The sequence below is a fragment of the Convolutriloba macropyga genome, chromosome 11 (assembly GCF_964194025.1).
Source record: "Convolutriloba macropyga chromosome 11, txConMacr16.3, whole genome shotgun sequence".
Taxonomy (NCBI): Eukaryota; Metazoa; Xenacoelomorpha; order Acoela; family Convolutidae; genus Convolutriloba; species Convolutriloba macropyga.
This window is the reverse complement of record NC_134478.1, coordinates 53,930,266-53,956,597: the sequence shown is the minus strand read 5'-3', so window position 1 is coordinate 53,956,597 and position 26,332 is coordinate 53,930,266. Positions and strand designations below refer to the sequence as shown.

At 35.2% G+C, this 26,332-nt stretch overlaps 2 protein-coding genes across 3 annotated transcripts in view; one reads left to right on the top strand and one right to left on the bottom strand.

Annotated features, from left to right (window-relative positions):
- The window catches only part of LOC142350001 (uncharacterized), a 64,720-nt gene that overhangs the window by 17,478 nt on the left and 20,910 nt on the right, over positions 1-26,332 (top strand). The window lies entirely within an intron of this gene.
- Positions 2,535-14,896, bottom strand: LOC142349230 (uncharacterized). The gene is made up of 3 exons (XM_075400655.1): positions 13,964-14,896; positions 7,981-8,195; positions 2,535-3,580 (listed from the first exon to the last, which is right to left on the bottom strand). The coding sequence occupies exons 1-3, from the start codon at positions 14,034-14,036 to the stop codon at positions 3,434-3,436; spliced, it is 435 nt and encodes a 144-aa protein (XP_075256770.1). The 5' UTR covers positions 14,037-14,896; the 3' UTR covers positions 2,535-3,433.

Below are 26,332 nucleotides of genomic sequence, written 5' to 3'. Positions count from 1 at the left end.
TTAATCAAAATATAACAGATCAGCCTTCAATGAAAAGACGTTTTTTTGGTCTGTCTTTTTTACTGATTTTTTAGACTGCCGATCTACGAATCTATTGCGGCTATTTTCTGGCATTCTGCCAGCTATGTTATTAAAATTCTTGTCCTCTGACTTTTTTTTGCGGATTTAATTGCTCTCGAACAAAGTTTGAAGCAATTATTGTAAACGTAATGATTTTTTAGGCAAAATTTTAACTGGGCCGCTTTGACTTTTCGAGCGACGTTTACGCCCTTGACTTTCTGGTTTTGCGTTATCTGAATCTTGCTCTAATTTACAAGTGTCAGCATCTGTGCTCAAGTGGTGCCAGTTCGCTACAAATAGACACATGAAAAAAGCGCATTTTTATTGGTGGTTATATTGGTAAATAGTCTCCTCTAATGACGTCATTTGAAGCCCCCTTAGTGATTTTAGCCACTCCCCTCCCCCTCAAACTGAAGCAGGCTGCAATAGATTCGAGCTCCCACTAGTCGTTTGAGGGGAATTCGTCCGACGTTAGTGGGTTTTGTTTCGCCAATGCTAGTCTCTTCGACAGAAATGCACTACCTGCCTGTGACTTCTTTACTGCTTTGTCCGTTTCCTTCAGATTAACGATCTTATTGATTTATCAATTGCTCTCAAACGAAGTTTGTAGCAATTATATTAGTCCTGCCGGTCTTTTTTATGCGATTTTTTGCTTGACCGATTTTTCGTCTGACGCTTTTGACTTTTCGTCCTCAATAACGGGATAAACAGGTAGCGCCCAGCGGGCATTAAGTGCTCTTAGAGTCTTTCAGCTGTGTTTGAGCTCAAACTGTTTTGGAGACTTATAATTATACTTATGGTGTGAAGGGCGGTTCTTAGAGGTTGACACCCCCCCCCCCCCCCGTGGCTAGCTACTGACGAAGCCAACCGCTGGCCGGTCGTTTGAGAGCAATTCGCCCGACGTTAGTCGGTTTTGTTATATTTATACTCGTTTTCATCTCGGTACTGGGCTTCACTTTATTTCTTTTTTATTCAAGTTTGACTCATTTTCTACTGGCGATTGTGAAAATGGCAGACGGACCTCAATATAGAGATTATGGCTAGCTAATCAGAATTGAGAAAATGTGTTACTGTTTAAAATAGCAGCCCTCGTCTTCTCAGTCGGCTATTATAGCGACCCTATTGTTTATAGGGTCGCTGATCAATTGTGAAGAGCGGACCGAAAGAGTTTTTTGCTGATACCGCTAGTTCTGAGAGAGCGAGAAATTGAGGTGTGAAAAATTTCTTCTCAGTGAGCAAAGGTTTTTTGTTCAACTGGATTTTCTGCTTCAAAAGTTTGAATCTGCTATGATTAATAATATTAGGGTTGCGCCAACTGCATTTGCAGGTTTGTGGTAAAAAATAATAAGTGATTGTTAAAGCATGTTTGGAAGTTTTTCGACTGTTTCAAATTTTTAGGCTATTTTTGGCCTATTTTTTGCTATTGCTCCATTTTTTTTCATCTATTGTGAACTGAAGACCATTTTCTTACAGGGCCGCTATTCACGCCTCAGTCTTTGAGGGAAGACTGAGGCGTGAATAGTTATTTTTTGTTCACATGCATTAGTTTGAATTTTTTTTAAATGCCTCTCGTTTTTTTCTAAATGGTTTCCCGAGCCTGTTCTTCGTCATTTCGTTTTTGAATGGTAGTTCGGGACGTCGTGCTATATTTTTGTCGAACAAAATTTTCTCTCATACTACTCAAAGTGCTTTTAAGGAGCAGTTGCTCAGCATATTTGTCTAGAATCAACAGAGTCATTGTCGAAAAACGAAATTAAAAATAGAAACGGGATAAAACAATAAAACCCAATTTTAATTGGTTGATACTTGAACTTTGTTCTTATAAGTCTTAGTTACTATCTCTAATGCATTTTTGTATTGATTTTAGCCCTAGTATCCTGTCATGATCCCTGTTAATGAACAGGGATTTTCTAACAAAGAAATGATATCGACAGAGTTCGCACTTTAAAAATGTTTTATCGTTTTTTTTTCGTTTTAATCGTTTTTTTCTTTCAATGCCAATCGGGGTTATTGGAATCAATGGCAGCCGTTTTCCAGCTGTCTACCTGGTATGTTCTTTGTTTGGCTTATTGCTCATTAATGGGCTGCACAAAACATATTTTAGAACACATTTTTTCGTGATAAAAATATGTAGAAATTGTTCAGGAACCGCGTTAGCCGGAAAAGCAATATTTTTGGATAATCTAATCCTATCTTCGGATGCGTTTACAGCAATTCTCAGGGGGCGTTGAGACATAGCTATGGCCTAGGATTTTTGCATCTACAATTTGGTTTTTTCTAATGAAAGTTAATTGAGCGCAATAAGCTACATTCTCGTCTATTGTCTAGACGTCACTTCTACTATAGTAGGTACGTCAATGCTAAAGTTAACTTTGATAACCTGCGATGATGTAAACAGCAGGTTATATACCTAATTGAACGAGTGTTTAAAATGACAGGTTGCAACTTTTCTTCTATTACCCGTAAAAAGAAGGTGGGTGGTAACTTGTCAATTTGGTTATTACATGCATACATAAATTAATGCCATGCTTCATCAATGTCAATCTACATATAAAAACATATTGTGTTAGTCTTCTCTTTGACATCTAAGTAATAAAATTGTCCCCTCCTTATGACATCGAACACATGAGCCCACTCGAATTTTGGGTGCCATCAAATTAGCTACTGCAGGATTTGAACTTGAATTTAATGCGGCATGCAGTACATTTTAGGCGTGGATTTTATGCAGGGTCTGGAATCTATTCAAAGTATCAAGTCTCTTTGCAAAGAATTGTTCCCCATTTACACAACTGGATCCTATTATCATTTCATAAGTATCCATAATTGTTATTGAGGCTATTTATGAACTGGATGAACTATGTTAACCTCTAAAAAATATGTTGTCTAGGTTACTTTATACCTAATTATCTAAGGCTGAAAGTTTGTATCGACAATGGAAACAATTCTTGTGTTCAACATGTGGTGATATTAATATAATATAGTCTGTCCCGTTAAGTTGAAACAATCGGACGTTCGAAAAACGCCAAAACGTGCAATTAAGCATTAATGTGTTCATTTGAACCCCAACTCTTTTTTTAACCTTTGCTTTATTTCATCTGCTTTGTTCTTTTTTACGTTTTTAATCTGACCTTTGAACTGATATTTGAAATATTTCTTTTTCAACTTTATGGGACACGCTATAGCTCCGCTTATTTATATATAGCAAGTTTCATAAAGTTGAACCGCAAGCGAACATTGAACCATTCGAAATATATGTCAATATCTGAAGGTCTTAAATTTGAACATAACTTTTGAAACGTTCGCTAGCGTTTCAACTTCATGCTACGGTCTAAATGTTCTGTTCGGTTGTGTCGTGTTGTTGTTCTGATGGAATTTATTCGCCTTGTTCCCCAGTGGGTTCAGAAGCTTTGTTGCTGTTGAATTTGGCATAGTGTTTGTTCACCATCTTCATTGGTCGACCAGTGAGAGTATTCTTGGAGTAGAATCGCTCAAGTCCTTTTGTGACATTTCGACTGCTTGACTGAAACAATTTTCAACTAGTTTAGTATCGAAAACACCAACTGTTGCTCTCAAACGAAGTTTGTAGCAATTATGAGAATCCTGCTGGTCTTTTTTACAATGCTATTTTTTGTACTAAAGAATTTTCATCTAATACTTTTTCAAAAATGGGACAAAAACAGGTACTTTACAGATCCCATTTGTTAAGTATTGGTCAAAAAGGAGGATCGGTTAAAATTGATAATCAAGTGTAAAAGCTGTAACTCAAACAATTAACACTTACCCTAGGAGATATAGTCAGTAATGTGTATATGATGGCTTCCGCACAGCGGAGCCGACTCTATCCATGCATAAATTTGCCAATTTTTGCTTTTATTACATTTAGCTCATTTTTACTAATATTTTCATAAATTTAATATTTTTTGAGGGGGAATAGGCCAAATTATCCGGCTAACTGGAAGCCCCATTGTATCCCTTACTATTTATGCATGGATAGAGTCTGCTCCGCTGTGCGGAAGCCATCATATACACATTACTATAGTCTTCAATTATTTAAGCTGTTTTTCTCTTTTTCAAAATTGCTGTTACAAGATTGATACAAATTGATAACATGGAGAAAAAATAATATTTAATTTAGTAATAATTTTAGGACAAAAATCTGCAAGCGAAAAATTAGTCGCCTTATTTGATTGGAAAATGATTATATTGAATGTGAAATTGTAAATGCAGCAATGATTTTTTATCAAATATAAGTTAGAAAAAAAGAAAAACATTTTTCAGGGCAAATGTTTTTACCAGTCGATAAGATTCTGTTTAATTATTTCATTGACACTACCGAGCAGTCAAATTTTGTTTTACTAAAAACGTACATTCTTCTTCAAAAAACATCCATTTTTTCAAACATTTTTACAAATTTGAAAGTCAAGTTCCTTTAAAGCAATAATGAACAACGTTGCATAGGCCGAAAATCTTTTAAATTTTTTGGCTTAATGGAAATAATTTTTAACCGTAATCATTTTTTATAGTTTTTTTGAGGTTTTTTGTCGAACCACTAATTTCTGTATTCGCTGTGCTCTGTAGGTTTTCTATTGTAATACTTGTGGCGACCGATAAAAATGAAAAAACGGTGCGTATGGCGATCACATATCAACGTTGTATTAAAAGTTTTGTTTGTGTTCGGTTGAATGATTATATTTGCCAAGTATAGGTGCTATGAATCTACCTATTTTCAGTCACTTTAATGTTCTGGGCAAATTTTTGATAAATTGAAAAGCAAAACTGCTTGTATAAAAGATTATTTTGAGGTGTTTAGATTAGTGCAACGAAAGTTTGCTTTCTATTCTGAATAATATTAACCGTTTAAAAGCTGAAGATCTTCATTTTAATTCAATGATTGATGATCCACCGATAGCCATGATAAATAACGAAGTCATCTCTAACTATTGAAACGAGTGGTCCTGCGAAGATAAATAGATCGAAAATTTTGTCACGATAGTAGTTAACATTTGAAAATGGTTGATGTTCTCGTTTCTCATGGAGAGCTAAAGTGGATAGTTTTTATTTTCTGCTCACTTCTTGAAGGTTGTTGATCTATAAACGAAGTTTTAATATGGTTACAAAACCGTAAGACTCGAAACTAATTAAAAATTTGAGGATATTTTGCACGAAATTAGCTTTAAGCAGAATTTTCAAATTTTTGTTATGCTACAAAATCTCTGGTTTTGTTCGAAACCAAGTATAATAAGCAGACATACTTATCTTATGAAAAAGTACAAAGATTTAGCAACCGAAATATACAAATTTTGAAACTTTAACCTCCATTTTCGTCCTCTAGAAAAAGAATTGAAATTGTCTCTTCATGTGTTTATTTAGTTTTAGAGATTTTGTCAATTTTAACCCATTTTAGTTGCTCTCAAACAAAGTTTGTAGTATTTATATTAGTAATGCGATCTTTTTATGGGATTTTTTGCTTGAGTTATTTTTCGTCTGACCCATTTGACTTTTCGTCCTCAACAACGGGATGAAGATGTTTCACCCGGAGGGTATTGAGTTCTATTAGAGCCTTTCGGCTTACTACACTCTAAGTACACGATTCTTCAAAACTGTTGTAGAGACACAAATTCATGGAGAACGGGTGCTTCATGTGAGGAGTGGTTTTACTCTTCTGTTTTCTCTCGAAAAAAGATATCAGTCGGCCAAAATTGATTTAACAAAAAATGCAGGGTAGCATAAAGTGCCTAACCCACAGTTAAATTTGAGGTCGGAGCAATTATAAAGGTTGAATTGATTTTATACAACCTTATAAAGAGCCGAAATTGTACTTTTTAGCCTGGACGAAAGAAAATAGAATTGCAAGTTTAAAATCGAAAGCATCCGTTGATAATTCCCAGTATTTAGCATTTGAAATTCAACTCTAATGCAATTGACTCAGCACAGGTTCAGTAATTGGATGCGGAATTAAACGAGTCCTAAAACTAATTTCCTTAACATAATCGGACGGTTATCTTGCAAGAATATTGTTCGATTTTGCAAGATAACCGTCTATGTTGCAAAAGCTGATTCATGAGCCTCTTTCAGCTTCTTTTACGTCAAGAAAACAGGGATTGCATTGGTAACGAAAATACCAGCTCAAAGTATGGGCGAGCAATTTATTAGCCGGCGAGGTCATGATTTGGCTACGAATAATTTGTCTGAGTTTAATTAAAGGTTGTGATTACGCTGCTGTGAATGGCGGACCTTTAATTTTTCGTAGGCTCTTTAATCAACATATTTAATTTTACTGGTTCTCATGCTTTTTTGTTTGACCGATGGACATTTCCTCCGTAGAAGCTAGATAAAATCGCAAAAACTGAGGATATAAGGTCTCTGTTCTGTTCTCATGGAGTTTTTTGAAAGCTCTAAGCATATGACCCACTGAAATTGACGAGGAGGAAATATTTCACGGTTCGGAGGGCAGTTTTCGTAGGTTTGGACTCCCTCCCTACTCGTTGAACACCTCTCTTGAGTTGTAATTTTGCCCCCTTACCAACTGAAGCCAGCCTTACTAGGTTTAAGTTGGCTACAATCAAAGCCAGTGTAATTCTAGTTTTCTGAGGAGAATTCGTCCACTCTTTGTTATGAGAGAGCGAGAGAGAGAGAGAGAGAGAGAGAGAGAGTTAATTTATCCTCGCTTGCAAAGTATAAATAAATAAAATAAATACAAAATAACAAAAATTAAATAAAATAGCACAATCAGCAGAGTATATTGAACTTCAAGCAAGGATAGGACACGCAGCGAGGTCATTCGACCTACTTCACAGTGTGCCCAGAAGGACGAGAAACCTTTTTTAATTTCATCATGAACGAGAAACGTTTTTAAAATATTATTCATTTAAAAAAAAACAAGATTCTCCAAAACAAAATATAACTCATTCAAAATTTAAAAAATTTTAACAACTCACTTCTGTTTTCCGGCTTCTATGGTATATAAGAGCTGACTTAAGCGTACTCCCAAGTTTCGATCAGTAATAAAGAGAGAAAAAAAGGAAAAATCAAATTTTGACTGCAGAAATTGAACCGCAGTGCCTTCTACGCATCTAGGACGCATCAAGAATAACAGGGTTCCCAAAAATTAGCCCAAAAAGTTTTCAATTAATTATATTTTAAGGAAGAAAGAGTCTTAGAAACTATGGGCTAATGATTATTTCTACGACTACAGACCGAACACTTCCATTGACAGCTCTTGATTTCCTAAAATATAGTTATCTTGAATCCTATGAACAGTCGACGAAAAGTTTTGATCTTCACCGTCGATGATGAAATTTTCATGCAAAAGGTTATACAGTTTACTTCCACGATACTTTATAGATTGTTGTTTCAAAACCTCTAACAGTTTTATTATTTTTCGTGGTCTTTTTTATTGAATGGACAATGTTTGGTTGCTAATATGACCAATAATTTGATGATACATATTAATAGAGAAAATGGCGTTTGCAGTTAACAGCTTTGTTTGAGTTAAATTGTTTGATTCGAAAACTGTTGCCGAAATGAGGGGAAAGGCATGAAAAAAATCTTCTGGAGGCAAAAACTTTTTTCGTCTAGAAATATTTGAACTATTTTCATACAGGTTTTCATAATCTAAGAATGAAAGTCGAGGTAAAATAAAAATCAATAGAACTGCAATCAACTATCAAGTCTATCCCTATGAACAGTAATTAACGCTCTATTTAAAGGAAACCGTAGCCGAAACTGATATTCGACTGCAAGATGTAAAAGCGATTATAGCACAGGAAAGCACAAGGGCCTAATTTTTTTTCACCCATAAAGAAAAATTTATCTAGGCTACAGCCCCCTGAAATAAATTCCCCGCATTTGGTTCGATAGCAATTTGTCAAACGTTAGTGGGTTTATGTTATAAATTGAAAATGGAGGATTGAGACTTACAAGTAAGTCATCGACCTTGTTGACCTCTGGCTTTGGCATGGAGAGAGAACTGATGAGGAGCTCGCTGAGGAACGTGTGCTCTTCACTCAGGAACTTCTGCAGTTCGCTGATCTCTGCCATCAGTTCTGTGATGCGTTGCAGGTCTTTCTTCTTGTAGAATCTCTCAATCCTCGATTCCTTCTCCCCACTCTCATCTGCATTTGGGGCTGTGTCCTCTGTCAACAGTTACCCTCTTTACTTGAGAAATTTCAGGCTTTGTTCTGATTCGAACAATTCTGACATTAAGATAATAAGTAAATATTTATTAATACTAGTTCCCCTGTTTGAATATTACAATAAGTGATTAATTGTTATCAAACAAATTTTGCGCCTATTATTGTGTACGTGTGCCTTTTTTATGCAATTTTTTAAAACTTTTTTAGGCTTTAATTTTTTGCTAAAAATGTTCATATATTTTTTGCCTAGACCAAGTTGGCATGCGCTTCGGAAAGAAGCTGATAATAGGAGTTTTGACTCAGGCTGGCTTTTAAAGTGCTATAAAAAAACTCTGATTTTTTCCGACCTTCAGAACATCTCATTGTGAATTTTTGCTGGTGAAAATTTTTCATTAATTGTTTAATTGCCCTATCAAAATTTATTTTGCTTAGCATTTTCAAAATCTTCCCTTGTTTCAAAACAATGTACTAGAAATACCTGTTTTAGATGCTAATTGATGTGGTACGTGGTAAACGTAATCAGTTTAAATAATTGCCCTCGAACAAAATTTGAAGCAATTGTATTGGTGTGTCATTTTTGTATGCAACATTTTTGCTTGACCGATGTTCTAGAGTATTTCGCTCGTTTGAGCGATTTGAATTTTGATTGAACTTTCCACGTTTTGCAGTTGATTTTTGCGTGATCTGAATTGCTCTCTTATTTGTAATATTTGAAATTTTTAGCTACTTAGTTACTAAAAGTGTAATAAAATTTTATTCAAATTATTACTATGGACAACATTATACTAATTAATTACAGAACAAACGTTGTTAAAAATTCACGTTTTAAATTTTATGTCGGTGTATATTGACTACCAACTGCTTGACTGAATTTTGAGAAAGGCTTCCGTTTGGGTACATGCTTACTTAGTGTCACCTTTTCTTGACCTGTCACCTAACAAATTATTTGAACCTCGGTTTCTTTTTAATGGTGTTGTTTTGTCTTGTATTTTTAATAGCCGCCCTCAGTTTCTCAACCGGCTATCATAGCGCTCATATTTTTCGCAATTCAAAGAATTTGAATTGTATTGGGGAGCTGTCTTTAAGATCAGTTCACACTTTTTCATGATTTTTAAAGTCAAATTGGAGTAGCGAATTTGGTCACACCGAAACAGAAAGTGGACCGAAAAAGCGAGTGATTTTGCGGCGGGAATTTTTTTCACTCTAATTTTAAAGTATAGTGAGAAAACGGTGTTTGAACAAAATTTCGCTTTTTTGCTAGTGGTTTTTTGTTCACATGCGGCAATTTCACTTTGATTTTTAGTGTTTTTTTTTTCGTTTTTTTTTGGATTGGATTTTTTATCTAAATGGCATGGTTAGTTCACAGCGTGTTCAACATTTTGCGTGAAATCTTTTTGACTTCTGTAGGCTAGTTTCACTCTTCTCTCATTCTGGTAAAAAATATTTTTAGACATCAGTGGCTCAGCAAAGCAATTCAAAGTGAACAGTCAGTATCAAAAAACGAAATCAGAAATAGAAACGGGATAAACTCATAAAGCCCAATTTTAGATGACCGTTACTTGAACTCAGTTAGTTGCGATCTCTAATGCTTATTGGTATTGATACTAGCCCCTGTGTCGTCTCATTGCGAAACAGGAGTTTGTTCAGTTCCAAAATGACATCAAAATAGTTCGCACTTTAAAATTTTTTATGTACAAAAATCATCGTTTTCATAAGTTTTTTTTCTTTTCTTTCAATCCCAATCTTGGTTATGGGGATAACTGGCGGGTATTTTCTGGTAATCTGCCGGGTATGTTTGCATATTCATTGCGCGCATTTTTTTCAATCAAATTTTAAGGCGATCTTTGTTCAGAGTCACAAGGTCTGTCTTCTGATCGTATTAACTATAGTTCACTTCAAACTTGTCAGATCAGAATTTGATCGCTTTGATCGGAATTGCGTTGCTCTGATTAGAATTTAGTTGCTATGATCAGAATTTCGTTGCTCTAAAGAGAATTTGATGTTCATTATAGTTTCCAAACATATCGATATCAATTTTTCTTGTATGGTGATTCTGAATTGATTTCCAATTATTGTTTGGTTTGTCGCTTCTTTTATTATTGCTGTCAAAAGGTTGCTAGCCAATGTTAGGGTCCTAATTGCTTTTTTAATGAGATTTTTTGGTCGATTTTTTGCCGCACCCTTTAACCTCGGTTTTTTTAAATCGACTTCAATCAAAATTGCTCTAATTGAGAGTTGAGGCTGCTAACTTAATTGGCGATTGATTAATACTGAGAGTGAAACAATAATTCTCCTAAATTAGTTTCATTTTAGTTCGTATTAATTGCAGTTCAAACGATATTAATTAAGTCTGAGAAAACTATATTAGCAATTATAGTTATGTGGTCTTTTTATGCGATTTTTTGCGTGACCGATTTTCCTCTGGCTATTTTAATTTTTTGTCCCTTTTTGTGGGATGAACAGGGAAAGAACAGGTGGTATTATGTGGCTGAGCAGCTCTCGTAGAGCCTTACGCCCTACAAGTGTCTGAGGATTCGATTAATCGAAACTGTTTTGTATGTATTACGGTTGAATCAAGGTACCATTGACCCTCCAATTCGTTGTTTGTGAGCAATTTCATAAACTTTAGGGGGTTACGTTTTCATTGCTGTGTCACATTTAGTTTTCTCCGGAAGTTAGCTTTCGATTTGAGGCATTTTTATATATCGATACGAAATTAAGGGGGTAATCAAAATAGAACATTTGGTCGTTCTGCTATCTAGATTACTTTTTGAAAAGTCAATGCAATGTATGGTACTAACGCTGTCCTAACTGTCATGCTACATTCTAGCGATGAGCTAATTTATTAAAGTTTTAGTTGATAGATGTAGCAGTTTTGGCCTAGTCATTTGTTGTTTAAAATTTATAGATTTAAATTTATAGATTTAAATTTATGGATATAAATTTATAGATTTAAATTCATTGTTGTAAAGATTTGAATGGTGGTGTATTCAAACTAACTTTTTCTGCGTTGATTCACATGTCTCTGCATTACATTTGTTCCTTAAATTACATTTCCACATTTGCCTTGAATTGCGTTTCTAATTACATAAGCATTTGTTATACTCATAATGAATTCCTGAGATCAACTTTGGGCAGCTCTAGTGGTTTGCGACAGTTTTGGAATTTAATATTTTAGTTTTGTTCATGCAATGCGCACTGAAAATAAGAAACATCAATCTAAGGAACATTTTTTGCATGAATGTACTGAACGTAAATGTTTGAATTAAGGTTGAATCAAATAATGACGTCATTAATGTCCTTTTTTGCTAATTTTTGCTGGACTGTTTTCCAATTTTTGACTTACTTTAACGTTGCCGATTTTTTGAAAAGTTTTGGGTGATGTTCTCTCTTTCGAAAATTTAAGGAGCTCAATTTAAGGGGTTGGCGTTTAGGGAGAAAAAAGTTAAACCTGCACCCAAATTTATTTATCATTTTTAATAGCCGATGTTATGATCTAATCATATGATGTTATGATTTCATCATATTTTAAAAATAATAATCTATGATTCTCCATCGATGACTCTTACTAGCATCTGATTTCCATTTTTTTTATTAACATCAAACTTTTTGTAACTTAACTGTTTTTGCGTGACGTCATTTCTCCCTCTTTCGTCAATTTTTAGGTCAAGATCATGATTAGTTTTTTGATCCTACGTGACTTAACGTGATTCAAATAATGACTAGTCGCTCGAACTGAAATACTTAAGATAACATCTGTTCGTGAAGGTCAATGTAGGGCGATAGTCTAGAGCTCTCTTGCTTAGGCGGTTTCTATTACCTGATTGAGTTTTGAAAATTTGGAATTTTTTAATTGCTCTTGAACGAAGTTCATAGCAATTATTGTAAACGTGTGTCTTTTTTAATGCAAAATTGTCTCTTAACCGTTTTTTGACTTTTCGAGTGACTTTTACGCCCTTGGCTTTTTGCGTTTCGCGTGATCTAAAATTCGCTCTCAATCACAATGTCAAGCAGCTGAACTCAATTGGCGGCAATTTAATACTGAAAGTCAAATGAAAAGTGCGCCGAAACTCTTGTCATTTTTACTTTAAATCTTAATAGTGGTAAATGTTACCCTCTAATGTGGTAATTTGAAGACCACTATTGAACTTCTTAGTCCCATTTAGACCCCCCCCCCCGACTGAAGCAGGCTGCAATTGATCAGAGCTACCACAAGTCGTTCGAGAGCAATTCTTCCGACGTTTAGTCGGTTACGTTTATCACTAGAGAAAAAAGCAGCCGAATTAGCCTGTTTTGAAAATCATGTGGTGTAATTAGTCATCTTGCCATATCATCGGTCTGTCGTTGCAACAGGCGTCAACAGCCTATTGTGCAGCTAATTCATTCGTTTCATTTTGAAACTTTCTGGTCTATAATAACCTCATGACGTCATTTGAAGCCTCTTAGTGGACTCAATTCGCTCCTTTGTTTACTTTCGTTTTTCTTTCGTCTAACTTCATGTTTTTATTAATAGCCGCACAGCGATAGCTGGGGCTATTATTGGCCTTCTCTTGGTTTTTTACAATTCAAAGAATTTGAATTGTATTGGGGCGCTGTCTTTTTAAGATCTGTTCACACATTTTCATGATTTTTGAAGTCAAATTGGAGTAGTGATTTTGGTCACGCTGAAACAGGAAGTGGAGCGAAAAAGCGAGTGGTTTTGCGGCGTGCAATTTTTTTCGCTCTAAATTTAAAGTTGAGTGAGAAAACGGTGTTTGAACAAAAATTCGGTTTCTTGGTAGTGGTTTTTTGTTCACATGCGGCAATTTCACTCTGATTTTTACTTTTTTTTCAATTTTTTTGGATCGAATTTTTTTCTAAATGGTTTTCCCAATCCATTCACAGCTCATTCTATGCCTAGTTTTTTGTTTGATTTAAAATTTCATTTCTCGCTGGTGGTTTTTTTGTTCACATGCGGCATTTTGACATTGATTTTCTGTTTTTTTTTTATTTTTTGATCTGATTATTTAAAAAATGGTTTTCTCAATTCACTCATAGTCCATTCTAGGTCTAGTTGTTTTTCTGTTTTGTCAATGAAAATTCTTTGAATTGTACGTCAGGACTTGTCCTGCTATGTTTTTTTATTGCGTCGTCATGATTTTTGTTACGACCATATGACCTCACAGCCACTTTTTGTTCATTCGTTCATGCAATTTCAACTGAGTTGCATGCGTGACGTCATTTTTCGCTCTTAGTGGAGCGAGTTTTTTGTTCATTCGCGTGATTAAATTTTTGGTCACACTTGACTTACCTCACTCTCAAAAATGACTTCCTCACTTTGAAATTGACTTTTATTTACTTTAATTCAAAGAGATAAGGTCAAATGGGTGTGTGTCACTCTAAATGAAGGTTATTTGAGATCAGCTAATAGAGGCAGCAATAACTTACACAGATTTTTAATCAAAATATAACAGATAAGCTTTCAATCAAAAGACAATTTTTTTGATCTGTCTTTTTACTGTTTTTTTAGACTGCCGATCTACGAATCTATTGCGGCTATTTTCTGGCAATCTGCCAGCTATGTTAATTGTTTTGGATTACTTATAATAGTGCCGTGGACATCTGGGGTTTCCTAATTTGGTACTTAGTTCACTATTATAATACTCGTAAATTTGGTGACTTATTTTTTGGGTCGTAAAATTGCTGACTTATTTTTTGGGACATAGGAGTTGAATAGGTTCAGTTGAACAATTTAGATGTGTTGAAAAGATGAAATGGATAATACTCACTTTTCTTGGCTGCGACAAGTGATAAAAGCAGGACAGAAATGGCGATTAATGACAAGAACTTAACTGGCGACATTTTAACACAAGAACTCTATAATCACTTTTAACACGCTACGAAGATAATAACCAGCGAGTCAAGTTAGTTGATGAAGTAATCAAATGCAACGTTGTTCGGGCAACTAAACGTCCACTATGTAAATTAACTCTGAATCTGACTAATAAACAAGGCAAACAATGATTAACGCCCAGGTAGTCTGTCTAAGCGCAACTTTCAAGTCACAAATCCGAGAAACTCAAACAATCAAACACTTAAGTTGCTATAAAGTTGTGTTAACCTGACGCTTTTGTGAAGCAAGTCCAATCATAAAATTTAAACTGCTGATGAAAAGGTCTGAATTTTATGAAGTGAGTTGTTCAATCGTATTTCGTTATACTGAGTAATATTGCTGCTGCTTTCAATTCTGTGATTGTATAGCCCCCGAGCCTTACCTGTGTGGATATGTAAATTAAGAATAACCGTGTTGAGTTAGAAAATTGACGTCACTGGGACTATCTAGCGTCAAAGGTCGAGTAAACTGTTGTTTAAATCTTCGGGTATAGAACTGAACTCTGAAAAGCAGTATGAGGTCTTTAATGAGGTCTTAAAACTCTTTCTATATTTATCGATTTCGTCTACTGATTTTGTAATGTGTAGATTGAATTCCGTTGTGTAATTATAAACCGCTTCACTAGTTTTGTAATAATGAGGGGCTGGTTATTATGCGCGACCTGGTCTACGAGTTTTGTGTAATAGACGTACAGGTATAAAATGGATTTTTGTCTCTCTCTCAGGTTAATATTTATAACCAGTGCTGGTTATTACTTATCTTCAACCGTTCGTGTTATAACTCGATTGTGACAGTCTGTAATTGGGGCGAATTTGAGGTGATATAATTTTCCCCTGTGTGTAAAACTGGGAAAAGAAAGAAAGGGGGAACGACTTTTCCATTGGTTGTTAAACTGGCTATTTCGCCTCTCTTCGAAAATTGTAAAATCACTGAAGTATTGTGTTATGTTCACAGAATTGACGATATTTTCAATATTGCAATTAGCCGATGAGCTATTAAACCACTTAAACATTTTTTTGAAAACTTACGCATAGAGTGTTATCGTATAAGACATTTTGAAAACGACAATCAGGCAATTAGATTACCTATAGCTCGAAAACGGGTAAAGGGGGGTTAAGGTTTGGGTTGCGAGCTGTTCTTTAAGGTATTTGCGGAGTCGTTTCACTAATTGTTTTTATATTTTTCCTATTTTATATTTGGCAGCTTTTTTTAACATTTCAGTTGAATGGGAGTTGAAAAAATATACGTTTGAATTGGGACGTTGGAGTTTGTTAAAACTTTGAGTTTTTGAGTGACCTGTAATTTTTGAACTAACTGTTGCATATTTGACTATTGATAAGTGATTTGAGTTTTTTAATGCTTGCAAAATTTGAGTTTTTGATGGATTGATTTTTACATGATCTTTATAATTAGTTGCCATTTCTTGGTCTGTTCTCGTTCCTTTTAATATTTTCAGGAATAATTTTTCTCATTTTTTCAGTAATTTTCATCGTTTTCTAGAATAAAAATATTTTAGGAAGATATATATATATATATATATATATATATATATATATATATATATATATATATATATATATTCATTTTCTGGAAATATTTTAATACTTTCACGAATAACTTTAATATTTTTCGAATATTTTTTGTTCAATTTTTTTGCTATTTCTGCGTCTCTGCTTAACGTGTTTTCCACTAATCGTCGCATTCAATTGTTCGACATTAGTGAAGACTTATTCATACATTGTACCTGTGTTCTCTCTTCAGTGACCGAAGTGAGGAATAAATTGTTCTTACATTTGGCCCAGGTTGCCCGAGCAGTAACGTAATTAGAAAATTGGAGAAACAAGACAAGACTAAATAGGACAGATCATTAGCAGAACAGATCAAGTTGCAGAAATGGTGACCCTGAAATGTCAAGCATTCGAATGTCATATTAGGGAGCATTTCATCTTTTCCGTTTATGATCCCCCGTCCGTTTGGCACCCCCCAGTTACAGAACTTTTATCATGCACGTGCTTCGGGGTCAGGCACTCAGGTAATTGAAAATTTTAGTGCTTAAAACAAGCCGGCCACTGAACGCTTTAGTGCGTCACGGCCAGACTAGACAACTTGTAATTTAATGTTATTTTGACAACATTTCAGTTTCCTTGAAAAGTAAAAAACATATTTCTTGTTTTACAACAATATTGTTTTGATCCAGTCGTATAATTTGTAAACTTTCTGCTTAAATTGCTTTTCGGCTGCAATGTTTTATGAGCTATTGTGTCTAATTTGAAACTGGTGAAGACTTTACACGTTTTCAAGTACACGTCACGGCCAGCAGGCTCTTTATGTGGCGATTGCCCAATTTACCGATAGGGGGTTAGCCGACAACCAAAAAATGGGAATTTAACCCAAACGGACCGCACACCAATTGCAGTGGCTCGGAGAATTGGTAATGTTTTGGATCTTTTTAGTTTGTGCCCCCAGTAAGTTATGCACCCCCAGTTACAGACCATGTACTATTGCATAGAAAATCGTTTTGCAAAAATATGGCACATGAGTCTATGGGGTGCAAATAATACGCACCCACTAAACTGAGGGGGGGGGGGGGGGGCAAAGGGAAAGATCCAATATCTTGACCAATCAGATTTTTCGACCGTGCAGAATAAAAATGTTGCTAAATTTCTCCATTTTTCCGTGTCGGCTAAGCTCACTTTCGGCCAATATTCTTTGCAGCCGTTTCTGTGTGTACCTTGTTTTGTTGTGAACAAATTGGCAGTAGAACCCAAACACACGCAAGCTAACGTACGTATAAAGGGGGGGGGTATTTGCCAGAAGGTACAACCCAGCAAGCCAAACCTTTCTTCATTTTTTCCATTCATATTAGTTGTCTGGTGGGGGTTAACGGCGGTCGAGTTACTTTCATGTTTGGAATTACAACTGGCCTAATCAAAGAGATTACCGTCGCCTGGGGCCGACATTACTTGAATTCCATACTTTTTGTACATTTTTGGTCAAATATTCTAATTTTGGGTGAATAATTTCCATCACAAAGGCTTCGGCAGGAAATTTACCGAAATATCTTCAGTAAAAACGACTTAATTCGATATCGAAAAGCTATCTATTAGTCAGCGGATCATTTTTGTACCCAATTTAAGGTTAAGGAACGCGTGTATGAATTCAGCCCCATTAGCCGAACTGTTCTTTCTCGAGCGTCAAAATGGCCAGCAGGCCGAAAGGGGATGTCCTTTTAGCTCCTTTTATTAGCTTTTATTGGGACTGGCTGAGAGACTCTAATTTCCTTAAGGACTGTAATAAGAGAAGAACGGTTTTGAAATGCTTTGTCAAAGTGCTGTTATGTATGTACGTAGATATATTAATCAATAATAATAGCATCTAACGTCTATTTTTGAGCCTAGAATTGGTATATTGAGAAACGGATCTCGGTTCCCGTCAGCTACCCCCCCCCCTGATTTTTTTTCATTGTTTTAGAATGAATTTTGGACTTTTAGGTGTGGTGCTAATGATTGGTAATATCATCAATTACAAATTCTATAAACTTACATCGAATTCGCACATTTTCTCGGGATGTTTGATCTCTTTAATACACCGAAAACGTTGGAAAAAGTTAAGGGAAATTATTCGCTCCCTTTAAACTTTGAGGATTTTAATTATCTTATGGGACTTTTTAATTTCTTAGCACTAGGCTTAAAATCCCTTCAAATAAGAAATTTGGTTAGATTCAGTGTGAAAAGTAAGTAAACAGGCATGCATTAGGTTAGTAGAACTGTTGGTTATGTTTTAGTTACAAGATTCCCAAACGCTCTCAGGGTTCAAAAATAACCCAAACAACTCTAAAGTGGCCTTAGGTGTTTAAATTGCACACCTAATGCGCGCCAAGTTTCTAAATAAACCCGAAACTGCCGCCCGCCCGCCTTTGTAGCAATTGGGTTTGAAGTTGGCTCTATTTTGAACTTGACGCAATTTTCTCAACGTGACGTCAATTATGTCAACAAAGTGTAGCAAAAGTGGAAATGGAAGCATGTAGGGTGATTTCCTTCAAGTGTGTCAGGTGTGCGCTCAAATAGCCGAAGGTTTGCTGAAGGAATTTTGGTCGTTCGGTCGATCGTTTCTTCTTGCCTCTAGAGCGTGGACCAAGAAAATCCTCTAATGCCGGCTGACTTTAAGTCCCCAATTTTGATTAAACATAAATATTCGAGTTCTGCGAATGATTGAACAAACAACGTTGAAATCCTTTACCAAGGCCTTCATTTTAATATCAAAAAAAGTTGAATGCGAAAAAAGTTGATTGAAGCAATTTGATTTGCTGGGCTCAATTTTTATCATATTGGCCAGTCAGACAACAGAAAATAAAGTGAAGTTTTAATTACCAACAGCTTTCATTTTTATTTGACTATAAATTGCGGGTCATGGTCGGGCCTCAGCAGTCCGGGGGGCGAGATCTGACAATACTATAACCCAACAGAACAAAATATCACGACTGAACAAGATCATATATTTTCTTTTATTTTTTGACTTTGTTAATTTTTCGGTTATCTATTGTCTTATCCTCTGACTTTCGGCTGTGTGATACACCACAATATGTGGGTAGCTCTCCAAAATGTTTCCGGCTATCACGAGGAATTTCAAAGTTGAATTGTTTGGAATAATTAAGGAATTAAAGTGAGTCCCTCGTGGATATTGTTTCTACACAAATGCTACCTCCACCTAGAATAACATTTCTCAACAAGTGCTAAGTTAATGCTCTTTCTGACAGCTTGCCATTTGTGCCGAAAATAGTTCTAAAATTGATATAAGGATCGTTACTTGATTTAACATTTAGCAGAGTTATGCTTTTTTTCTACAGTTTTTGATGCATAAATGCTTTGTAACTTCATGTTTATTGCATGTGTTGTCTATTTTGCTAATTGTGGTAGCTGAAATTGGTAAAAGGCAGCAAAAAAAGCGTTGATTACATTTCATTCGCATTTTGACTTCGGACCACCTCGGTGAACAGACTAAGCAATTGTGTTTTTGGGTGTCTACCATTTTAAACAGAAAATTTAGTCAAATGAGTATGTATTAGCGCAAAGCAGGAGAACAAAGAATGGCAAAAAAACAAAATTATGATGAGCACTTGCATAGCATTTCTAATCATGAAAACCAATTATGCAAACTACAGCACAATTTAGGTACTAAAAGAATTGGAGACCAAAAACAATGAAAAGATGAAAAAATGGGAACTTCTAAACAAACATTTACTTTTTTAATGCAGTATGAACTCAAATAGCACCCAGGAATCAAATATAACTATATGGGAAAGGCTTTTGACACGCAGCAATTGACCAACAGAGACGTTTAGCCCCAGGGCAGATCTAAGCAAGTGGCATTCAGAATTTAATTGACGACAATTTCAACAGGCTGTTTATCGAAAAGTAACGAACTTTCTACGATATTTGCATTGCAGAATCAACTATGTTAGTTCCAATTTTTTGTATGTACACCCGTAGGCAAGTAATCTGTACTGCAGCTTGGGTTTTATGCATGCTTTTTGATATTTAAGAAGGATGTGGTTTTTCAAGTGCGTAGGTATGAAACAAGTCAAACCCATCAACCTGGAAAAAATAAGGTTTTCTTTTTGATTTCCAGGCCGGGATCTATATGAAGGCTTAAGTATTTATCATCATTAGAACATGTAATAAAGTTCCGAGGTAGCAGTAAAAACTTAATTTTCTTTTTGAGGTCAATTGGTTTTTTCTGTCTCGTTTAAAAATGTGGTAATTTGACTTAAATCATCAAACTAAGTTAAACCTTTGGTCCTCATTGATCTCGAATGTGTTAAATGATCAGTATATATACTTCTAATTAGTCAGAATTTAGCCCTATAATTTCACTTAATGTTGTTTGAGAGTAGTTAGTTAGTTATACAGGACCAATCTCATGGTTGGTCTTCTTTTTTGTTTTTTTTTTCTGCTTTTTCACTCCAAATCTATTAAAATTCCGGTAGGTAATATCAAATTATTCAGTGTACAGTTTAAAATATAAGAATTGAAATTGAGCGACTCAAAGTTAGACACCCATTGCTTCATCGGTAACAATTGACGTGCACTTCTGCTAAAATTGCCATTCTTTAAATTTTATTGACAGACTCACTGGTCAAAAAAATAATAGATCGTTTCCGGACCCATTTCGAACTCTTTGATGTTTTCCGTAACAGATGTTTTAAGATAGAAGGAAGCAATTTTAAGATACAATGGGAGCCATAGATTTCGGCATTGAGATTCCTCTGCGTGGCGCTTTTAGCGTGATAATATATATCTTTCAATATTTTCATTGTTTTTGCTCGAGACTTGCTCGTAACGCTCGTATGTAGTTTCTTAATGTGTAAAATATACAATTTTCATGAAATGCGCTCTTTCGTGAAGTTCCCTGCAAATTTTCTGCAACATGGTTTGACTTGGTATATATGTTATTCAGCAGTTTTTTTTGCTCTGTTTCTTGGACTTGATAATTCATCTGTATAATGAAACAAGAAAAAGTAGCTAGATATCAGACATGGACTTTTTGAAGATATTTATTTGCATCTGAACTAAAATATAACATAGACCTTGGTATTGTGCTTTGTGAGCACTACTGAAATCAGTTGTTAATTGCTCTCAAACGAAGTTTGTAGCAATTATATTAGTCCTGTCGGTCTTTTTTATGCGATTTTTCGCTTGACCGATTTTTCGTCTGACGCTTTTGACTTTTCGTCCTCACAAATGGGATAAAAAGGTAGCGACCAGTGGGCATTAAGTGCTCTTAGAGCCTTTCAGCTCTGTTTCAGCTCAAACTGTTTTGGAGACTTATACTTATGGTGTGAAGGGCGAAAGAGAGGTTGAAGAAACCCCCACTGTTGACCCCCCGCCCGTATTGCCCCACCCCCCCCCCCCACCGCGCTCGCGCTGTTGCCCCCCCACCCCTGTTGCCCTCCCTCTCCATCGTGGCTACGTTCGAACAACCGATCGCTAAAAACACACAGTTTTATAATAATTTTAACAATTTTTTCAAAATTTTTGAAAATTTTTGTCATTTTGAGTTTTTTCAGCCCTAGGTGTCAAGAAACCTCCCCTAGGTTTTCACAATTGGTTATTGTATAGTTTTTAGTGGTGGTGGAATGGTTTCAACATTTTAACAGCACGAATTTTAGCATTTTTTCGACAAAACGTGCAATTTTTTTTTCAATTTTTTGACATTTAATTTTCATTATTCAAGTTTTTACAGACCCAGGGACCAGAAAACCTCCTTAGGGGTTTAATAATAAGTCACCGCAAAGTTTTTTTGGCCATGGATTAGTTTTAAGTTTTTTATTGTCACAAATTTTAACAATTTTTCGATAAAATCTTCAATTTTTTTTCAAGTTTGAAAATTTTTGTCGGTTTTTAGGTTTTTCCCGACTCAAGAGCCAAGGAATCTGTTCTAGGGTTTGACCATAGGTTACTATACAGTTTCAAAATGTATGGAATGTTTGTCAAGTTTTCAATACCACGAATTTTTAGCATTTTTTTTACAAAACTTGCAATTTTTTTTTAATTAGTTTTATAACATTCATTGTCATTATCCAGGTTTTTCAGCCTAGCAGAAAATCTCCCTTATGATTTGATAGTAAGGTACTAGAAAATGTTTTTTTTGAGCGTGGATTATTTTCAACTTTCAAATTTTAGCAGTTATTTAAGTTTTTTTTAAATTTTTGGTCATTTTTTAGGTTTCTTCAATCTCTAGAGCCACTAAACGTCCTCTAGGGTTTGATATAGCTTCTAACTTCTAGTTGTAATGGAATGTTTTTCAAGATTTTAATATCAGCATTTTTAAAAAAAATTATTTGCAATTTTTTCAAGTTTTTTAATATTTTTGATTTTTGGCATTTTTTCCGGCACCAGGGTCCTAGGGACCTCCTCCAAGTTTTGATGACAAGTTTTCGTATAGATTTCAGAGTTAATTGAATGGTTATCCATAGCTTACTGACTCCAGCGTTAGCAATTTTCTGCTAAAATTTAATTCTCTCAATTTTTCGGAAAATTATTATCATGTTCCAAGTTTATGGTCCTTTATGAGCCAATGAAATTATTTAAAGCTTGAGATAGGGATACTGGATAGTCTCTTGACACAATGAGGTGGTTTTGAAGTTTTTAATATCTCGGATTTTAGCAAGATTTTGTTAAAATTTTGCGATTGTTTTCAAAATTTTTGATTAATTTTGTCCTTTTCTGAGTTTAACGATCATTACTGGCCAACGAAGCTTTTCAAGTCTTGCAGATTGGTTACTTGACATAACTCAAGAGACAGAAAGTAGTTTTGAACATTTTCACTTTTCTTTTGCAAATTTTCATATTTTGCATTTTTTAAATTATCAGTTTTTATTTGATTTTTTTACTAGCAAGGATAGAAAACTTAAAAGTTGAAGACTCAAATGAAGCTAAAGCTAGCCTCACTAAACCGTGGCTAGCTACTGACGAAGCCAACCGCTTGCCGGTCATCTACGGTGTCTTTTTCTAATCTGGCATTACCACCTCTGGCAAATTGCCTCACCAAGGTAAATCCTTTTTAGTGGTCCAAATATTTAGCTTGTCAGGTTTGCAAAACAGAAGCCGCACATGAAAGGTCGAGAAGCATCAATCATGCGGCACCAAAATCCTTGTATAAACGGGGCAGCTTTCTAATTGACACACGTCAGTTTTCTCAATAAAGGGGTGCAGTTGGCTTTTTTTGTCACAGATCTAGTAGGTATAGCGTTGTTTTTTATAGCTGCGAAGCTGTAAGCTGAGCGAAGCTATATTGCGGTGCTCTTGGTTTTTTAGAATTCAAAGAATTTGAATTGTATTGGGGTGCTGTCTTTTTTTTAAAGATCTGTTCACACATTTTCATGATTTTTGAAGTCAAATTGGAGTAGTGATTTTGGTCACGCCGAAACAGGAAATGGAGCGAAAAAGCGAGTGGTTTTGCGGCGTGAATTTTTTTCGCTCTAATTTTAACGTAGAGTGCGAAAATGGTGTTTGAACAAAAATTCGGTTTCTTGGTAGTGGTTTTTTTGTTCACATGCGGCATTTTGACATTGATGTTTTCTTTTTTCTCTTATTTTTTAATCTGATTTTTTTAAAATGGTTTTCTCAATTCACTCATGGTCCATTCTAGGTCTAGTTTGTCTGTTTAGTCAATGAAAATTCTTTGAATTGTACGTCAGGACTTGTCCTGCTATGTTTTTTGTTTCGTCGTCTGACGCTCTTTTTTCGTTTTACATTTGTTCACACAGCAAAGCTGAAAAAGTCAAATTTTCTGAATGACTTCTTCCTCTCACTAACGGCATTTGCGCGCGTGACGTCATTTCTCACTCGCTTTAGCAAAAGTTTTTAGGTTATCTGCGTGATTAGATTTTGATCATACGTGACTTACATCCCTCAATAAAATGACTTTTGCACTTTAAAAACTTAAGCTTAGTTTGAATTTGTTTAAGGTCAAATGAACTCAAATGTGCAGTAAAGGTCCCTAATAAGAGGCTTCTGCGGAATGACTTTTAACAAGCTTTATTAATTTTTCGTTGAATGTTTTTACCTAGTTTTTTGAGCGGCGTCGATTTTTTTCAATTTAGATCTGTATCTGTTTCTATCTCTATTATATGGCACGCAGGTCTATTCTTTCGCAGCTATTCCGGCAATCTGCCGGCTATGTTAGAAAGAACTTCAAAGCAGTACTACAAAAGGAAGAGCACCACGGCTACCTGAGACTCGTAACACTGCTGATCAGTACCACTGCTACCAGTGGAACAGAGAAAAAGGAGCAGAAAGTAGGACAATAGTGAAAGCAGAGCATTCGTCGTTATTGTCAATTTCCACAAAAATAGCCTGTGTATAATGCACCCGTTATACAAACTATTAAACACCAATTGATTTTCTTCCATCGGAATTTAAACTCCGTCATAAGGGCGGCTACCCCAACAAAGTCCGGCACCTACGTACAGGATATAGTAATTCAATTCGGAGCTGAAACACGATTAAGTAGCTTCACGGGTGCAATTGGAGACTATATAATAACATTTGGAGACTATTAAATAAATTGTTTGTCACAACAATTTGGGCTAAGAGATTAGGAGAAAATGTCATCACATTTTACAGAGCATCACATTGAGCAAAACCGGTTGCTTTTTAGGAGCTTAATTTCCGTTTTCTCTCCTCAAAAAATATGTTTGCTTTTTTGCTGCTGTACTCTACAGACTTTTATTCATCTAGATAAAGAGGCGTAAGAATAGTACAAATGGGTCAAACATTTTTCATGGCAGTTTAATTTTTTTAATAGCCGCCCTCATCTTCTCAGCCGGCTATTATAGCGCTCCTATTTTTTACGACTCGAAGAGGAGTATTGGAGAAGTCCTTTTTTTTAAAATCAATTATATTGAAGTGATTTTTGAAGCGGGAAATGAAACGCGTGAAAAAATTTGGAGTGATTTTGGTGCTGAACAAAAGTGAAGAGTGGAGCGAAAAGAGAGTGGTTTTTGTTCATACCGCTGTTTTTGAGCGAGCGAGAAATTGATGTATGAAAAAATTTTCTCTAAGCGAGCAAAATTTTTTTCACGTGCGGCATTTTAAAGCAGTTTTTTTTTATTTATTTTGGTTAAGAGGTTTGGTTATGATTTTGTTTTAATTTTAGGCTGGTTTCAGTAGTGGTTTGAAGGTTTCTGGAAATTCATATGAATTTTATGATAATTCGGAGGTTTTTAATGTATTTTGCTGATTTGCGGGCTAATTTTTGCGTTTTTTTTTACGATTATTTTGTTTTACTGGCTCAAATGGGTATTGAAGAAACCCCTTCTACTTGAGAAAATTTATGATAACAATTGGTTGCAGTTTTGTGGGTAAGAATCATTTTTTTGTTGAGTAATATGACAAAAAAATGGCGAAAATTGAACTATTTTTCTTAATTTTTTTGCAGTTTTTCGTTTTTCTGTTTTTAGCTAAGTTTCTTTGCCTATTATGACAAAAATGGCCTATTGTTCACTTTTTCACGCGTTTCCCTTGCCTATTGTTTTGCGAGCATCTGTATACACTATTGGCTGAAGGGAATTTTTCTTTGGATTTATATGTTTTTTGAAATATTACAAAATTTAGTAACTTTTTCCAGTTTTTCATTGAAAGTTGTTTTTAAGAGCTTTTTTTTCATATTTTAGCCTAAAGTATTTTTCAAAATTCACATAACTGGTTTCTTTAAGTACTAGTTGTTTTGATGAAGTTATTCTGGCAGAGGTCGTTTTTTTCGGGATCTCAATTTATAACAAAATTTGATCAGATTTTTTATCATATTTTAACAGATTTGATTTTATTGTTTTTACTTTTTTATGTCATGACTTTGTTTCATGATAATCATAAATTAGTGAAGGCACGTTTCGCTTGATGAGTAGTTGGATGGCGTTTAAACGGATTTTTACTTCGAGTCGTTTCCGGAATTCTTCCGGCTATGTTTTTTTTTACTTCGTCGAACTTTTTTTCGCTTTACCATTTTGCCGCTTTTTCGACATTTTGCGTGAAATCTTTTTGACTTCTCTAGGCTAGTTTCTCTCTTCTCATACTGCTTAAAGTGAATTTGAACATCAGTTGCTCAGCAAAGCAATTCAAAATGAACAGAGTCAGTATAAAAAATTGAAGTCAGAAATAGAAACGAGATAAACCCATAAAGTCCATTTTTAGATGCCCGGTACTTGAACTTTGTTCTCATGTTTTAGTTACTATCTACAGTGCTTATTGGTATTGATACTAGACCCTGTAGCCTCTCACTGAGAGACAGAAGTATGTTCAGCTACGAAATGCCATCAAAATAAATCGGACTTAAAAAATGTTTTTGTACAAAAATTTTTTTTTCAATATCGTCTATTCTTTCAATCCCAATCATGCTTATTGGAATCAACGGCGGCTATTTTCCGGCAATCTGCCGGGTATGTTTATTATTTGCTCTCAAATGAAGTTTGTAGCAATTATTTTACTCCTGTTTTCAATGCGATTTGTCGCTTGACAGAAAACGAGTTAGCTCCCGAATGAGAGTAGGGTCTCATAGAGTCTTTCGGCGGCTGTACTCCAGGTAAGCGACTGCTCTTTTGGAGACATAAATTCGTGTTGTGAGGGGCTGTTCATGGAGTTTGACCCCCCCCCCCCCACTTCAACCCCCCTCCTCCCACTTCAGCCCATCCCTGCAAATCGTTGCACCTGTAAACCAGACTGCTCGCCATTCGTTTGACAGCAATTCGCTCGACGTTGGTCGGTTA

Bases quoted from the DNA above. Each gene is read 5' to 3' on its own strand.
- LOC142349230 (XM_075400655.1), bottom strand. From the start codon at position 14,036: ATGTCGCCAGTTAAGTTCTTGTCATTAATCGCCATTTCTGTCCTGCTT. The intron at 8,196-13,963 runs GTGAGTATTATC...AACTGTTGACAG, and splicing joins ACTTGTCGCAGCCAAGAAAA to AGGACACAGCCCCAAATGCA. The intron at 3,581-7,980 runs GTAAGTCTCAAT...AAATTGTTTCAG, and splicing joins ACAAGGTCGATGACTTACTT to TCAAGCAGTCGAAATGTCAC.